This window comes from Populus nigra, chromosome 10 (assembly GCF_951802175.1).
Source record: "Populus nigra chromosome 10, ddPopNigr1.1, whole genome shotgun sequence".
NCBI lineage: Eukaryota > Viridiplantae > Streptophyta > Magnoliopsida > Malpighiales > Salicaceae > Populus > Populus nigra.
In genome coordinates this window covers 15,304,482-15,317,300 of record NC_084861.1, presented here as the reverse complement: position 1 = coordinate 15,317,300, position 12,819 = coordinate 15,304,482, and the positions used below count along the sequence as shown (strand labels likewise).

At 35.2% G+C, this 12,819-nt stretch overlaps 2 protein-coding genes and 1 pseudogene across 2 annotated transcripts; 2 read left to right on the top strand and 1 right to left on the bottom strand.

Annotated features, from left to right (window-relative positions):
* The first annotated feature begins 1,637 nt into the window (after positions 1-1,637).
* On the top strand, positions 1,638-2,564 carry LOC133705793 (metalloendoproteinase 3-MMP-like). Its single transcript, XM_062131176.1, has one exon. It carries the CDS (start codon positions 1,638-1,640, stop codon positions 2,562-2,564), a length of 927 nt encoding a protein of 308 aa, XP_061987160.1.
* Positions 2,565-4,927: 2,363 nt separating this feature from the next.
* LOC133706059 (metalloendoproteinase 5-MMP-like) lies at positions 4,928-6,086 on the top strand (annotated as a pseudogene).
* Positions 6,087-10,582: 4,496 nt separating this feature from the next.
* Positions 10,583-12,597, bottom strand: LOC133705792 (putative glycine-rich cell wall structural protein 1). The gene is made up of 3 exons (XM_062131175.1): positions 12,255-12,597; positions 10,858-10,919; positions 10,583-10,729 (listed from the first exon to the last, which is right to left on the bottom strand). Exons 1-3 carry the CDS (start codon positions 12,595-12,597, stop codon positions 10,583-10,585), a joined length of 552 nt encoding a protein of 183 aa, XP_061987159.1.
* Positions 12,598-12,819: the final 222 nt, after the last annotated feature.

The following is a 12,819-nucleotide window of genomic DNA, read 5'->3' as shown; positions in this document are numbered from 1 at the left end:
GTGGTCAAGTCCATCGCACAGATGCACACAGAGCATAACGTCTATCAGCTGCAATCTGTGGACTAGCTTTTCAAATATAGAGACAAGTTTGCCCAATTTGTTTTGATAATAATGCACAAATTGAATTGCCATATGCAACCCCTCTCTCTCCCACAACTCGAACAATCATTATTTTTTTTTTCATTGAACACGTCCAAGGATTTTTTCTTGGCATGGTGCATGAAACAAAGTTCAAACCTAGCTATCTTGCTTATACTGAACAAGAAGACCACCTCAGCTTAACTCAAATTCCTAAGCCGGCATTACACATGCATTCCTTTGAAGAATGGAAAGTACATAACACACGCAGGACACCACAGGCTGATTTCCTGTAGGATTTGGTTTGTTTGTCCAATAATTCTCCAATTGGAAGAATGTTACAACTACAGGCATGTGTTAATGCGTTTTGAATGAGCATCGACACTATGAATTACCCCTCTCGTATTGTTTGGATGTCGTTTCAAGCCACTTGAGCCATTAAAAACGGTGAGCAGTGACCCTATGAACAATTTTCTTTATTGAAAGAAAAAAAAATCATCACAAATAATTACATATTCTCTCGAGGTATTGTTTTTAATTGCTAGGTAAACTGCATGCTTTCATCATCATTATCTAGAATCTGAATTTAAAGAAAGGCTATAAGAAAAAATACAATCTTATGAACAGATAGGTATGGATATGAGTGACCTGTTTTAAGAACCAATCAAGAAAAAAATTAATCTCACGCACGAAAACTTTCTCTGATACCTGACCGATGGAGAAAATAATAATTGAGTGATGTGGAATGGTTTTAGGCTTTCAGCCACACATTTGTTCCTTAATTTACAACTAATCACTTATGGTTCGCTCTGTTTGATCATGAGAAATATCATTACATCATATTTAGATGTGAAAAGGCTAAAAAATATCATCACATCACACTGTGTATTGATTCCAGTCTATTCAAGTTATGAAAGAGGAACCTTCACCATCAACAAATAAAAAATTTGTGGAGAATTTTTAAAATTATTTTATTATATTGAAAGAAACAAAATATTTCTGTTTTGAAGTGAAATTTGTATAATTGGTCCAATAATAACGAAAACCTCTACATCACTACGTAGTTTCAATCAATTCATGAATTCAGTATATTTAACTTTTTGATGCCCTTTATTTGTTGGTAAATTTATCACTAATTTTATTATTAATGAATTTATTAACAAATTAAAAACCATCAAAGATAATTTTTTTAATAAAATATTTTTGTTCGTGAGTCTATTAATAAAATTCGTGTCAATAGACTGAAAGTACAAATACTAATAGACTATTCTGTTAGTAAATGTAAAAATTCTGTTAGTGTGATCAAGATGTTCAATAATTGAAAGAATTCAGTCCATACATGACAACATCTATGGAAGAGTTGAAAACCATACCTTAACATCTCTGATTGAAATGTTAAAACGTCAACGACATGTTAGCTTTCTGTCAATTTATGCTTGAAAAAACATAATGGATACCCTTAGGAGAATATCTTCTGGTTGGGGCACTATATATTTATTTATGTGGAGTTTCATGTTCATCCTGAAGAAGTCCTAACCAATTGAAAGAGGCTTCCAAGTATGGCTGAAAAAACCTTCAAATTTCTAGTATCCCTTTTTCTTCTCCTGGTGATTCTGATAAAATTTGTCCAATCAGAACCAACTGGGCATCATCCATTCAAATCCATCCTGAACCTTGTGGAAAGCCAAAAAGGTCAATCTGTTTCCAAGCTGCACCTTGTAAAACAGCATCTGAAGAAATTTGGATACTTGGATTATGATCTTTCAAGTAACAAGAACCTGAACCAGGTTGACGATGACGAGTTCGATGACCGTTTGGAGTCTGCTATCAGAACCTATCAGCAAAACTTTCATTTGGAAGTCACTGGAAGGCTAGACAAACGTACTGTGAATCAAATGATGAAGCCTAGATGTGGTGTGGCTGATATCTTCAATAGCACAAAGCACCACAAAAGTTCCAAGTCTTCTGATGGGGTGGCCAATGCTGACTATTCGTTCTTCCCTGGAGCCCCCAGATGGTCCAAAAAGAATTTGAAGTACACGTTTGGCGCAACTGTCCAAGTCGCTGGTGCAGAGAGTATAAGGTCTGTTTGCAAACAATCCTTTCAAAAATGGGCACAAGTTACTGACTTCACGTTCGAAGAAGTGCCTAATTCTGCCGATGCTGATATTAAAATTGCCTTTTACCAACTAGACCACGGAGATGATGAGCCATTTGATGGCCCTGGAGGAATCTTTGCCCATGGTTTTAGACCAACTATCGGGATGCTACATTTTGATGCTGATGAAACTTGGAGCAGCAATCCTGGACGTCAAGAGCTAGACCTGGAATCCGTCGCTGTGCATGAAATAGGTCACTTGCTCGGACTTGGTCACAGCGGAGACCATCCAGGTGCAATCATGTATCCATACTTTGATTATGGAAAGACAAAAAGGAGTCTGCAAGAGGATGACATCGAAGGTATCCGTGACCTCTATGGACTTTGATTAAAAGCCACATATAACTAAAAGGTTATTATACCTGTTATTGTATTAGCAAATAAAGGATTTGTACGCGGATTTTAAAATATGTGAAGAAGTCACTTCCACATAATCTTATCTCCTTGTAATTGTAGAATAATTGCAATTGAAGTTATCCAGTCTGCATGTTTCTTTCTAGATATAATTAGTGTTCAGGAATTTGGAGTTTGACAAAAGCCTATTTTGCTAACCAGATTTTAATTTTTCAAGCTATGCAATCAACCAAAAGAGCAGTGGCAATTAGAACTAAATTCGGAAAATTTATCTGTAGGAAGCTGGGGGCATTATTCTCTCTTCTTCTAAAATAAGAATTCTAAGCCCCGGCCCCAAATCACCTGCTATTATGTAGCACAGATGGTCGAAACCCAGCTGAAATTAGCAAGAGCGGTCCAATAATATTATAAAACCTCTACATCAGTACAGAAGTTTCAATCAATTCAAGCTGTCTCAATAATTTAGCCCATGAATGACAAAACCTACGGCAAAACTGAAAACCATACCTTAACGCCTCTTATTGAAATGTAATAAGAACATCAACAACATGTTAGCTTTCTGTCAATTTATGCCTGAAAAATCATAATGGATACCTTTACGAGAATATCTCCTGGTTCAGGCACTGTATATTTATGTGGAGTTTCATGTTCATATACCTGAACAAGCCCTAACCAATGAAAGAGGCTAGCTCCCAAGTATGGCTGAAAACAAAGTACTCGAATATGCTCCTTTTATAATATATATATATATATATATATATATATATATATATATATATATATATATATATATATGAACTTGCACATCACACTAAAATGTGATTTACTTCAAAGCTGATACATTAAAAATTAATTTCACTAATCACATTCTTCTTTATCACATAAACTTGAAAAAAAACTTTAAAAAATAAGAACAAGTTTGATAAATAATGTATTTTCACCGACTCAAATTGAATAAATTTTGAATTATTACCGGAGTCTGGGCCTCTAATTCCTTTTTCTATTTTCTTCACCTACTTGGGCTGAAGTAGAGCCCATACACCTGCCTTTCTGTAAGGGTTTTTTAGGTGAAAACCCAGTTTCAACGTCTAAAAAGATGGTTACTGGATAAATGCCCAACTGTAGCCTCTAGCATACAAAAGATAGGCACCGAACAAAATGGGTTAGCCTGTAAAGAAAGGGGAAAAAAAAAAAACTTTGTTATAAAGAATTTGAAGTATAGCTGCCAGACAAAATAGGGACAGTTGGGCCACTAAATCAATCCAGGAATACTACGTCAACTCATGCAGACTAACAAATAGAAAAAATAATATTTTTTTGACAAAAATTGAATTGAAAAACTATATATGTTTCCACGGGAAACTTGTAATGAAGACTTGCTACTTGAGTTGTATGTTTTCCCACAGTGGAAATTCTAGAAAAGGGCCATCCGTCCCCATGCGGAAGAAGGAGCTCAAATTCTCTTCCCAACACAATAATACATAATTAAAAAATAAAATTGATGAATAAGGACAGGATCTATATTAGCCTTCTACATTCATCTAAACAACCATCTCTTAGCCTAATTTGAATGCAACAACACGAAAGAAAGGCATAAGGAATCACGGAACCCATGGAGAAAACTTAATCAAAACCCCTTTCCTGGATAACAATAGTATACTAAATCAAGTATAAAGAACCGGGTACATGAAAGATGGATACAAGAAACTCAACAGCTTGAGCTTGGAAAGAACGAAGAAAGGGCTCCGGATTGCTTCTATCAGAGTTGGTGGTTCTGAGGGTCGAGTCGGAGATTTTGATTTTCATTCCAGGGTGTCCAGTACGAGTAATGAGGATAAAAAAGAAAAGAACAGAAAAGTTTTATCAAGTATAAAGAACTCATGAATTCTATATTTTGGTCAAACAAACAAGAGTTTTAATTCCATATTCCATGCTCTAGGTTCTATAAAGGAAGACTTGACAAATACTACAATCACAGACAATTTAGTGGTCCATTGGGGTTGATGAAAACAAAGAAAAAAAAAGGAGAGAATTTTTAAGATTTCACAAATTTACTTTTTCAAAATTTAGAAAAACAACGTCTGGACGCGTTTCCAAACCAAACCAATTAAGGCACCGTTTGGGAACGCGGCTGCGGCCGCGTTCCTAAAAAATTTGAAAATTTTTTGTTTTTTTTTTTGTTAAAATTTAATATGGTTTGTACGTTTTGGATCGTTTTGATGTGCTGATGTCAAAAATGATTTTTAAAAAATAAAAAAACGTCGTTGGCATGCATTTTAGCACGAAAAGTTATTTGAAAAGCACCCGCAACCACACTGCCAAACACGCTCTAAACCCTCTTAACGGGCAAAAAGACTTGCCCCATTCAACAAGGAAGCTAAAATTTCGAGATTGGAAGGGAACTGCCCGGCAGGAGCGCTATATAAACAAGCCAGATTATCAATGTCTAGCATCCATAAGTTCTCCACTCGAACCCACAAGTGAAGGAGAGTCCTAGATTTGATGTCTACAATGACAGCTAGAAGTTTTCCGATTTTTGTAGCCATTTTACTTCTTGTTGCGATGCAATCATGCACCATTCAATCAAAACCAAGTGGAGATCCTTTTGGGTTCGTCAAACACCTGGAGGGATGCCACAAGAATGGATCTGTCAAAGGGCTTCATGAGCTCAAAAGATATCTTGAGAAATTTGGATACTTGAACTACGGTCATCAAGGAAAGAAGGGCCATAACCATGCCAATGACGATGAGTTTGATGATCTTTTAGAGTCTGCAATCAAGGCATATCAGCAGAACCATCATTTGAACGTTACAGGAAGCCTAGACAATAGTACAGTGCACGAAATGATGCAGCCTAGATGTGGCGTGCCGGATGTTGTCAATGGCACAAAGCACTACCATACTCACAAGTCCATCCACACACTAGCTCACTACAATTTCTTTCCTCGAAATCCTAGATGGACAAAAAGGCAATTGACGTACACGTTTCGTTCCAATGTCCAAGTCCCGGCTGCACAGAACATAAGGTCCATCTGCGCAAAAGCTTTTCAAAGATGGGCACAGGTCACCGAATTCACTTTTCAGGAAGTTAGCGGTAGCTCCCTGCAGATATTGTAATTGGATTCCATCGCGGAGACCATAACGATGGTAACGCCTTTGACGGTCCTCGAGGGACCTTAGCCCATGCTACTTCACCAACTAGGAATGCAATGTTCCATTTCGATGCGGATGAAAATTGGAGTGAAAACCCAGGACCTAACCAGATGGACCTGGAATCTGTTGCCGTGCATGAAATAGGACATCTCCTCGGTCTTGACCACAATGATGATCCAAATGCCGATGCCATCATGTCTTCCAGAATTCCTTCTGGGATTGCGAAAAGGGATTTGCGTGCGGATGATATTCAGGGTGTACGAGCTTTATACGGATTCGCTAATTGAAGCACGCACGAAAGGAGAAGGATGCTTGCATTTTCTATTATCTAAATTAAGAATAAATTTCCTTCAGTTCTAGTTACGAATTTGTGTTTAATTAGGCCACCCTGATCTTAGAGGTGGTTAGAGTCTTTATTTGCAAAGTATCTCCTTGCAAGCCTAAACTATTTTGTAAACCATTTCTTAATTTGAGATCGTAAATAAATTACGTTTGCAAAATACAAATAATCGGGGATTATTTGTACGAGTCTCTTCAAGGTCTATTAATTTGTGCAGCCAGCCGCATGTTGTCTGTGTCACAGAGGATGACCGCAGGCATAATAAGTCCGTCCATACGTACAGTACCCTATAATTTCATCCGACGAGATGGCCACCAGAGAACAGGCATTTAATTAATGTATAGGAATTAGGATCGGTTCTAGTCTCCAAGTTCATCGCACACAGAGCATAACGTTTATCAGCTGTAATTCTGTGGACAAGCTTTTCAAATATAGAAACAAGTTTTGCCCGATATGTTTTGATGATGCACAAATTGAACTGCCATATGCCCACCCCCCCCCCCCCCCCCCCCCCCCCCCCCCCCCCCCATCTCTTATCATCATTTGTTTTTTCATTGAACACGTCCACGCATGAAAACTTTCTCTTATACCTAACCGATGGAGAAAATAATATTTGATTAATTTGAGTAAAATTAAAATATTTAATTAGATGCTAGAATTTAATTATATTTTTAATTGTTAAATTAACTTTATTAGGGGTATAATTAGTGAAAAATTAAATTTGAAAGTTTAATTCAGGTTTAATTGAGAAGATTGAAATTTTAAATGATCAAATTTAATTTTTTCAAGCTTAATTAGGTGAAATCAGGGACACAATTATAAAAAAAATCAAAATTTAGGATCAATTAAAGATCAAATTGATGAAATTAATCAAGACCATGAACCTTTTCGCAAAAAAGTGCATGAATCTAGAGTCAAATTTAGTTGAAAACAGGATGAAATTAAAAAATTAAAAAGATCAATTAAAAACAAAATTTAAAATATATAAGATGAAAGACCAATTTAAAAACATGCTGAAATTAGAGAGCTTTTGAAACTTGATAGAGATGAAGTTGAATTGATTCTTAGAATTAAGATTTAATTAAGAACCAAATTAATAAACTCATCCAACAACTAATTAAGTAAAATATTGTTATATTTAGAAATCATATGATGTACCGGATACATGTTGTTGATAAAGAGCTCGATTTGCAGCAGCGTTTATTATTTAACAGTTGCAATATATTGTTTAGTTACAAAATCAGCGGTAAATTTTATACGTGGACCCTACCATTATTTGTATTGAAAACTATTTTGTTAAAGCAGAATTTGCATGCTGCTCATTGCGTTCCTGTAACACAGCCTCTCTCCCATGTAGTGGAGAGTGAATTAATTCATTTTCTACTGTTCACGTGAACAATGGAGACACCCTCCACTGTTCTGGCCGGACCAGGTCCAATTCAAAACTAAATGCATTGAACCAGGTTCGACCTAGTAAAAAAAATTTAAATTTTAATTGTATTTTATTCGAAAAACTAGTGTTTTCACATGAATAGTGGAGACACTCTCCACTGTTTCGGCCGGACCGGGCCCAGTCTAAGGCTAAATGCATTGAACCGGATCCGATCCAGTAAAAACAAAATTCAATTTTTATTTTTATTTTTAATTTTATTTTATTCCAAAAATTAGTGTTTAACGTTATTCAATGACATAACATAAATTAGATGGAGATCGCTTGATGACATATTTTTGTATTAAAAACCATTAATATTAATATATATCTTTTTTAATTATTTTATAACTTCAATTTAAAAAGCATTCTTAACCAAACATATTAAATTATTTTTTGTTCAACCTCAATTTCAACCAAACATATATAAATATCAAACCAATCTTAACTAAAAGCTTTTTATAAAATAATTTGTTATATTTAAATATCATATGATGTACTGGATACATGTTGTTGATAAAAAATACGAGTATCTTTTATTTATGGTGGCAGGAAGCGTTGTAGTAGTGTGTTTGACATAAAAATATATTAAATTAAAGTTTTTTAGTGTTTTTAATAATTTTAATATATATATATATATATTAAATTTCAAACAAAAAATATATTTGAAAAAGAAATGCACCTCACGCAACCATATTTTATTATCCAACAATGCAATTCAAAGCTCAAAACTTTTAAACCTATTTTGAAATCTGAATTAGCTTCTTAATATAAAATTGAGTCTTATATATTGTAGAGATAAAGAAAATAATAATAGAAAAAAGATAAATATCTTAGTTTAGCTGGAAAGTGCCAGGTCTCTGTAAGAGTTTCCAAATCACATTAACATCACATAACTAGGTGGTACCCAGGCATGTTATGCAAGCTCAGCTTAGGCAGAGTTTGATTTAATTGGGTGCAATTATATTTTGAAATGTTTTAATTATTAATGTAGTTTAAAATTTTAATTTTTTAATATTTTTAAATTATTTTGATATATTGATATAAAAAATAAATTTTTAAAAATAAAATATTATTTTAGTGTATATATATATATATATATATATATATATATATATATATATATATATATATATATATAACATTTTTAAAAATCCTCTGTTCTATTAAAATGCTTCTTTTTACTAGACTTCGCCCTTTTTATGGGCTCACATGCACCCACCCCCTCAGACAAGCATCAACCAGAGGTTACAATTCTAAGAAGGAAAAATAAATTGCGTAAAAGAAATACGAAAGTCCAATAAATTAGGGATGCAATAAATCGAGCGGTGTAGATTAATGTGGAGCATGCTCCACATGTTCTATTTTTCATGGGTTTTCTTTAATCAACAGTGAAGCATCTTCAACTATTCATAAGTTTTTTTACTGATTTGGCCAGACCGGTCCGGTTTTAACGCTAAAAATGCATTGAACCGGGTCCGATCTAACAAAATAAAAAATATATTTTTTAATTTTAATTGTGTTTTATTCGAAAAACTAGTGTTAAATATTATTCAATGACACTACATAAATTAAACGGAGATCGTTTGATGACATAATATTTGTAGAATTTAATCGCAATTTCAATTTTATTCTTGATTATATTTTACCTATGTTGCGCTCTTAAAAAATTTAATGGAACAATAAAAAATATTTTATATAAAGTATTATTTATTTCATGATATAATAATAATAGTTAAATCTACAATATTTAAATTAAAAACCATCAATATTAATATATATTTTTTAAAATTATTTTATAACCTCAATTTCAAAAGCATTTTTAACCAAACACATTAAACTACTTTTTCTTCAAACTCAATTTCAAAAGCATTCTTAACCAAACACATTAAACTATTTTTTCTTCAAACTCAATTTCAACCACAATTTTAACCAAACACCTATTTTTTCAAACCAATTTTAACTAAAAGTATTTTTTATAAAACAACTTTGTTCAAATCATGCACAACCACAACAGCTAACATAATACCAAACACATTTTTCCCCTTCCACCTTCATATGGGTTGGCGCGTAGAAATAGTTTCTTCATATTTTCCAAATCTATGATAATTTCGTCTTAAGAACTAGTTCAATAATTGAAAAAAATATAATCAAATATTTAGTTTATCAATTTCAACTTTTAAATAAAAATAATGAGATATAAGACTCTTAGTAGAATCGAAGAGGTAAATTTATCCAGTCTCATCAGTAAATATCATAAAATATTTTCTTTCTGTTTAGATGCCAAAGACCCAAAATCTTGCAAATTGAATTGCTAGTAATTTTTTTTTAAAATCATCAACATCAAAACCCTAATCTTTGATTACAACAGAAACAGAGAGAATATAAGGAGATCGTTTAATACAATTCGGAAGCCACGCGTGATTGTTACGCTCACACGGGCTGGGATTTTAAGCTTATTAAAATAAATCACTCCAAGCCCGTATTTGCAAGGCCTTTAAAGTCTCCCCCACCAAAAAGGCTGCAGAAGGCCTAATTAGATACAACCTCGGCCTCAGCCTCTACACTCTGCAGACTGCACCCTCTCATAAAAGCAAAAGTTTTTATGAGATGCAAAATAGCAATATTGTAAAAGTTTCTAAGCTTATTTTATAAAAGCTCCATGCAAAATAGCAATATTGTAAGAGTTCATGGACAGATCTCATGCAAAAATCATAGAAATTGTAAAAGTTCTTCGATGTAGGGTCAAGTGTACATTTTCGAGATGTTCGTTTGCAAACCTACTCAAGTTTTCTTGGAATTTGTTTAAATACTAGAAGCTCATCACAACTTCTTTCTTTTTGTTTTTTAGGCCAAAACAGAACAAAAACAAGAGGTTAGATATAAGCTGAGGAACAATTGTGCGGCCAAAACCCTTCTACAGCAGGCGATTCATAACATTTTCTATAAAAAACAAACTTGCTCATGAGGAAATACATCTGCAGATTAGGATGGCCTAATCAAACACGAAGTTATTATTAGAAAACAGATGGGAATATGCTCTTAATGAAGATGATAAAAGCTGCGAGCATCATTCTCCTTCCCTTTGGTTCTTATTAATTATTAGTGAATCCGTATAAAGCTCGTACACCCTGATATCATCCTCACGCAAATCCCTTCTCGCAATCCCAGGACGAATTCTTGAAGACATGATGGCATCGGCATTTGGATCATCATTCTGGTCAAGACCAAGCTAGAAGGTGTACTATTTCATGCATTCCTAGTTGGTGGAGTAGCATGGGCTATCGTCCCTGAGGGCCGTCAAAGGCGGCACCATCGTTATGGTCTCCGCGATGGAATCCAAGCCAGCAGTAACTTCCAGGAAAGTAAATTCGGTGACCTGTGCCCATCTTTTAGAGCCATAAAGACTGAAAGTATTATCCATACACAACCATATGAAAAAGGTTAATTTTTTTGCCAAGTAATTCAGTTTTGAAAACTTACAAATTGCTTTAAACAGAATACTCATTCAACTTCCAAGTCAAGGCATTTCATAACAGAACTGTACATTCAGCAACTATTACAATCTTAAAAACTTCTTCTTTCCTTTTTTTTTTTAAAAGGCATCCATTAGAGTTATTAATTAAAAAAAAACTCATGAATTTTTGGTGTGCTTTAATAATCTGAGTGGAACAAGAAAAAGGTTTTTTTTTTTGTTTTGTTATTGGGGACCTGCTATTCTGAATTATCTTTACTGATTACTAAAGTAGTTGACTTGAAACATATCCTCTCTTTATTTTCTCCCATAATTTTAATAGCAAATGGCAATAGTTTTCTTGAAATTATAGTTTGTCTTAAGACTGTGAGCATTAAATGCCAATAATTGCCATGCATGGGACATTTCTGATTCGAAGAATGGTCATTTTATGAAATACTAATAGGACTTGTGGTTCTGTGGTTGTAAAGCTCACTATGCAACTTCTAATGGCCTACTGGCCGCCTTCGGTGAGGGATCAAAAACTCCGTGTGACATTTCCGTAGAGAGAGGCAAGTAATTTTTCATACCGAAGATGACTCGACTCTATTAACCAGGTCAGACTTTTACTCAGAAATTCTTTTTGACAGTCATGGATCGAGGTTGAGTATTTTCACTTGTAACATGTTTTTTTTTTCCACTGCATTCAAAGTTAGCACTGCGTCTATATATCCTGAGCTCCAGAAGGAGATTTTCAATTTTAGAAAGTACAAGCTCTTTTCTTTTAATTTTATTTAAATTCCTTTTTTTGTGATGACATCTAATTGTTCTTATGGAAACGATACATTCGCATTTGATTTGGTTTTGCGGAGAGATTATCCATAAAATATATTCTTAGAGTAAAATGTGTTCTTTTATTTATAGCATTTGAAAAAGTGACTTAATCGATAGTGATACATGCTATGTGTGAGCTCCTGCAATTTTATTTCAGAATACAAAAGAAAAGGTATCCTCTGTGTTCATGGCAAGCTTTAATTGCCTTTCCCTCCTCCATATCCAGAGCCATAACCAGACCCGCTACCATAACCTGAGCCAGAGCCAGAGCCAGTTCCTCCTCCTCCACCCCCACCACCTCCTTCTCCTCCTCCTCCTCCACTTCCATTCCCACCCTTGCCACCACCGCTTCCGCTTCCACTTCCACTTCCATAGCCTGACCCACTTCCTGATCCAGAGCCTTGACCTCCACCACCACCACCACCACCTCCACTGCCACCACCACCACAACCACCTTTGCCGCCACCTATCCCACTACCAGAACCATAGCCTGAGCCGCTACCAGACCCATAGCCAGAACCTGACCCGTTGCCTCCGCCGCTGCCACCACCTCCGCCTCCGCCACTTCCCCCGCCCCCGCCTCCTCCACGACCACCAGCACCATATCCTTCACCGCTCCCGGATCCAGACCCAGAACCATAACCTGACCCAAGTCCTGATCCAGATCCACCACCACCACCTCCTCCCTGCCCTCCACCTCCGCCTCCACTAATTGACTGCAGTGTCCTAGCAGCGAAGGCGATGTCTGCAATAAGCAAGATCAGGAAAGCAGTCCCTAACGCTCTTGGGCTTGCCATTTCCAGATTATACTCTCACGGCTCAACGTATCTGTATGTTTATGCGTGTCACTCGCTATATGAGAAACCAGTATGTTTTGTTGACTGGAAATGCTTGAAGTGGCAACCCTATATATAGGCATTGTGAATAAGGTAACAAGACAAGGTTTCTGAAAAGTATGGCATGAATTGTAAAGGTAACGAGACACGGTTTTTGAAAGGTTTCTTAAATTCCTAGGACCT